At 59.8% G+C, this 5,041-nt stretch overlaps 1 protein-coding gene across 1 annotated transcript; it reads left to right on the plus strand.

Moving 5' to 3' along the window:
• Positions 1 to 2,098: 2,098 nt before the first annotated feature.
• Positions 2,099 to 4,286, plus strand: FZD7 (frizzled class receptor 7). Its single transcript, XM_065880744.1, has one exon. The coding sequence runs from the start codon at positions 2,151 to 2,153 to the stop codon at positions 3,873 to 3,875; it is 1,725 nt and encodes a 574-aa protein (XP_065736816.1). The 5' UTR covers positions 2,099 to 2,150; the 3' UTR covers positions 3,876 to 4,286.
• Positions 4,287 to 5,041: the final 755 nt, after the last annotated feature.

Below are 5,041 nucleotides of genomic sequence, written 5' to 3' on the forward strand. Positions count from 1 at the left end.
CGTGTGTGTGTGACAGAGAAGCAGATTTTTCCTTTCTCAACATGTCACTTTCCTGCATAGGAATTCATGATATTCCTCGCAGTCCAGCCAGAGAGGAGAAACACCCCCCCGCGCCCCCGCCCCCGTAACTTCTGATCTCGCCGGGAGTAACCAGAGAGAGCGCGCCCGCGCCCAGTGCCTTCAGCCGGGCGAAGATTTGACCGGGAACAAAAGGACGCTCGCCAATCAGAAAACGCTACCCGAGAACAAGGATAACTACTCTTTGCGTTTTGAAAACTAATTAGCAAATGCCCTTGGTTTCTAATACGCATGAAAACTTTTCTACGGAAATTCTAAGGATCAAAATCATTGCTTCTGCGACGAAGGTGGGGTCCCGAAGGGCCACGCGTCGCAGAACTAAGGAAAACAAGGCAATCAAATACTCGCTTTAAACCGTACAGTGTTCCTGGACACTCGGCCGCAGGTTTTTTTTACAGTAATTTTCTCCAACACTGTCTTAGTTTTCTAATGATTTCACTAAAGCTATACCAGATCCCTAGACTCTGGGCCGTGCGCGCGGTCAAGGCGGGCTGGGGCCTGGGTCCCCCGCGCCCGCCGCTCCCCGGCTCTCTCCCCTCAGAGGGGTCTGCACTTACTCCTGCCTTAAGCCGGCCCCCTCCGCCCGACTCCGATTTCTCCCTGGACGCGGCCCCTCCTCCTTTTTACCGCGGGGAGAGGGGGTGAGAGGGGATTGTGTCCTCACGTGGTCTGAGTCCCGGGAGAGAAAAGCAATCCGCGAGGCGCACCCCTTTCTTGCCCCATACCGAACCCCACATTTAGGATCCCGCTACCTAAAAGCGCCCAGCCAAACCCAGCATTTTCAGCCCGGGGAGAGCTAAAGTGAGTCCGGATTACGTCTCTCTCCGCTGAGGCGCTGCTCTATTCTCAGCTTCTCCTTGCAAAAGCCTTGCCCGGTGTGCGCCCTTCTGTTTAGGAATGTGTATTTTAGTGTATCCGGAAGAGGAACAAATCTTTCAAGCAAATTCCCTTTCTGGTGCGCTCCCCCCCTCCCCAGGCGAGCGAATTCAGGGTAAAAGTTTTTCTTAACTTTTCCCTCCCAGCCCCCTGCCCCTCCCCTCAGGAATCCGCCCAGAGCGCTGCGGACAGTGCCTCTCCGGTTCCCTAGCCCGCCCCTTCCGACTTCCACCCAATCCAAAGGCGGCCACACAGAAAACAAAGGCTGCCATTGGGCCGCCCTGGAGCTCGAGGGCCCGCCCCCGGAGTGGTTTGTGAATGGGGGGAGGGGAGGGGGCGGGGCGGCCCGGAACCCTGCGAGCCCGACGCTTCTTCTGGCGAGTTGAGCGGCTCCGAGGCGTTACTCTGCGCTCCCTCCCGGCGGGCGGCGGCGGCTGCGGGCGCTGGGACTCACCAGCCAGGGTTGCGCGGGGCTGGAGAGGCCAGGCCCAGGCCAAGGGCACCGGGATCTCGCAGCTTTGGACGCAGTGTGACTGGATTTCTTGAAAGAACTCGCTGAGCTCTTGGCTCCAAGAAGCCGATCGGACTCAGCGAGAATCAGTCGTTTGGCTAAAACTTCGGGCCAAGCTTTTGGAGCTGAAGAAGGAGCGGGGAGTGGAGAAAGAGGCGAAGGAGGAGGAGGCGGCGGCGGCGGCGAGCGGAGCCTCGAGGCGAGGAGGCGGAGCAGCACCGTAGAGGCGGCGGCTTTGGCTAGCAAGCGGCGGCGCCCGGCTCTCGCCTGCTCGGGGGCCTGACTTGTTGTGGGGGGCGCGCGCGTTACTGTGCGCTGTGAGTCAAGAGACTTGGGCAAACTTTGAAGGGTAACCGGAGACGCTTGTTGCTCCTCGCTGCAGAAAAAGCCTCACCGTTACGTCGCGGCGAGCGGAGAAGGCGGCCCCCGCCGGCGCCCCCGGCCCAGGCAGACGAGTTTGGGCCCCCGGCTGCTGCGCGAGTGCCGGGCGGAGGTGGCGGCGGCGCCCCCGCAGCGCGAGCACCCCAGCTGCAGCGCCCTCGGCTGCGCACCGCCCACGGCCCAGCCCCGGCGCCGCGAAGACTCTCATGCGCCCGGCGCGGCGGCGCCTCCCCGGATCCCAGCCTTTCCCGGCTGCCTTGTCGCGATTCTCGGGCTGAGAACGCCGCTGCACCCGCGGCCGGCGATGCTGGGCCCCCGCGCGGCACCGTCGCGCTCGCCTCTGGGCCTGTGTACTCTGGTGATTGCACTGCTGGGCGCACTGCCCGCGGGAGCCGGGGCGCAGCAGTATCACGGCGAGAAGGGCATCTCAGTGCCGGATCACGGCTTCTGCCAGCCCATCTCCATCCCGCTGTGCACGGACATCGCCTACAACCAGACCATCCTGCCCAACCTGCTGGGTCACACGAACCAAGAGGATGCGGGCCTCGAGGTGCACCAGTTCTACCCGCTGGTGAAGGTGCAGTGTTCTCCCGAGCTGCGCTTCTTCCTGTGCTCCATGTACGCACCCGTGTGTACCGTGCTCGATAAGGCCATCCCGCCGTGCCGCTCTCTGTGCGAGCGTGCCCGCCAGGGCTGTGAGGCGCTCATGAACAAGTTTGGCTTCCAATGGCCTGAGCGGCTGCGTTGCGAGAACTTCCCCGTGCACGGCGCCGGAGAGATCTGCGTGGGCCAGAACACTTCGGACGGCTCCGGCAGCGCGGGAGGCGGCCCCACCGCCTATCCCACCGCGCCCTACATGCCCGACCTGCCCTTCACCGCGCTGCCTCCGGGGGCCGCTGACGGCAGGGGCCGCTCAGCCTTCCCCTTCTCGTGCCCACGCCAGCTCAAGGTACCCCCCTACCTCGGCTACCGTTTCCTGGGCGAGCGCGACTGCGGCGCCCCTTGCGAGCCGGGCCGCGCCAACGGCCTCATGTACTTTAAGGAGGAGGAGAGGCGCTTCGCCCGCCTCTGGGTGGGCGTGTGGTCAGTGCTGTGCTGCGCCTCGACGCTCTTCACCGTGCTTACCTACCTAGTGGACATGCGGCGCTTCAGCTACCCAGAGCGGCCTATCATCTTCCTATCGGGCTGCTATTTCATGGTGGCCGTGGCGCACGTGGCCGGCTTCCTGTTGGAGGACCGCGCGGTGTGCGTGGAGCGCTTCTCAGACGACGGCTACCGCACGGTGGCGCAGGGCACCAAGAAGGAAGGTTGCACCATCCTCTTCATGGTGCTCTACTTCTTCGGCATGGCCAGTTCCATCTGGTGGGTCATCCTGTCGCTCACCTGGTTCCTGGCGGCCGGCATGAAGTGGGGCCACGAGGCCATCGAGGCCAACTCGCAGTACTTCCACCTGGCCGCGTGGGCGGTGCCCGCTGTCAAGACTATCACCATCCTGGCCATGGGCCAGGTGGACGGGGACCTGCTCAGCGGAGTGTGCTACGTGGGCCTGTCCAGCGTGGACGCGCTGCGGGGCTTCGTGCTGGCGCCCCTGTTCGTCTACCTCTTCATCGGCACGTCCTTCCTGCTGGCCGGCTTCGTGTCGCTGTTCCGCATCCGCACCATCATGAAGCACGACGGCACCAAGACCGAGAAGCTGGAGAAGCTCATGGTGCGCATCGGCGTCTTCAGCGTGCTCTACACCGTGCCGGCCACCATCGTTCTGGCCTGCTACTTCTACGAGCAGGCCTTTCGCGAACACTGGGAGCGCACCTGGCTCCTGCAGACGTGCAAGAGCTACGCGGTGCCCTGCCCGCCCGGCCACTTCCCGCCCATGAGCCCCGACTTCACCGTCTTCATGATCAAGTACCTGATGACCATGATCGTAGGCATCACCACTGGCTTCTGGATCTGGTCCGGCAAGACGCTGCAGTCGTGGCGCCGCTTCTACCACAGACTCAGCCACAGCAGCAAGGGGGAGACTGCGGTATGAGCCCCGGCCCCTCCCCCACCCTTCCTTCTCCCACTCCCTAGCAGGGGGAAAGGCGCGGTAGGAGAAGAACTGCGGGGTAGGGGGGGGCTTGTTTCTGTCACCTTACGCTCCAGTGAGAAGTGACCTAGAAGTGAGAAGATATATGTAGAGATATACGTGGGTTTGGAAAAGAGGCCTGAGTGGAAAGACGGTTTGGATGAAAAGACTTCTGGCAAAGACTTGCAGGATGACGATCATCATCATCACGTTAATCCTGTACGGTACGGACCGACCTGGGCCAATCGAAAAGATTGAGATCAGGAGGTTGCTGTGAGTTCTTCTCGGCTCTGGGGCCGGACTGGGACTGTGAGCGATTCCCCTGCTGCAAGACAAGTGGCCTGTCCTCACTCCTGTGAGGCCCGGGTGAAAGGCACAGCTCTGTCTGCGGCGGCTGCTTTGTTGGGAAAAGGGAGGACTCCCTGCAGAGTCCTTGTTAAGCGGTGGTCAAACCGTAATCTCTTTTCACTGGGGCCATACTGGAGCCCAGATGGGTTAATTTCCAGGGTCAGACATTACAGTCTCTCCTCCCCTGCCTCCTCCCGCCTGTCTTTCCTCCTCTACTCCTTTCAAGTCTTGTGAAGTAAGCATTTTGAAGTCTTGGGAGGCCTGCCTCCTAGAATCCTAATGTGAGGATGCAAAAGAAATGAAGCTAACATTTTGCAACAAGGGAAAGACGGCGAGTAGTAGGTATTTCTACTACTTTTTTTTCTTTTCTGGGGAAGGCAGGAGGAAGAAAGAAGGGTGTTTTATTTGGTTTAATACCCTGAAAAGAAGTGATGACTTGTTGCTTTTCAAAACAGGAATGCATTTTCCCCCCTGTCTTTGTTGTAAGAGACAAAAGAGGAAACAAGTGTCTCCCTGTGGAAAGGAACAACTGTGAAGAAGACAGCAACTTTTATAGGCAAAGCAGCGCAAATCTGAAGTTTCCCTTTGAATGTTAATTTGGTTGCGATAAACATTCCTTTTTAAGGAAAAGTGAAGGGCAGTGTGCTTCCATACCCCTTTCCGTCAGAGGTTCTGAGTTGGCTAAAGGAAATGCAAGGGGTTTTGTTGTGTTTGTTTTAAGTAAATTTAATTCAGAACACATGATCTAACAGGCTCTGTTAAAACGTTCAGGGAAATCTCCC

The sequence above is a fragment of the Phocoena phocoena genome, chromosome 7 (assembly GCF_963924675.1).
Source record: "Phocoena phocoena chromosome 7, mPhoPho1.1, whole genome shotgun sequence".
Taxonomy (NCBI): Eukaryota; Metazoa; Chordata; class Mammalia; order Artiodactyla; family Phocoenidae; genus Phocoena; species Phocoena phocoena.

What these genes read in the sequence shown, in the direction of transcription:
- FZD7 (XM_065880744.1), top strand. Translation starts at nt 2,151, where the DNA reads ATGCTGGGCCCCCGCGCGGCACCGTCGCGCTCGCCTCTGGGCCTGTGT.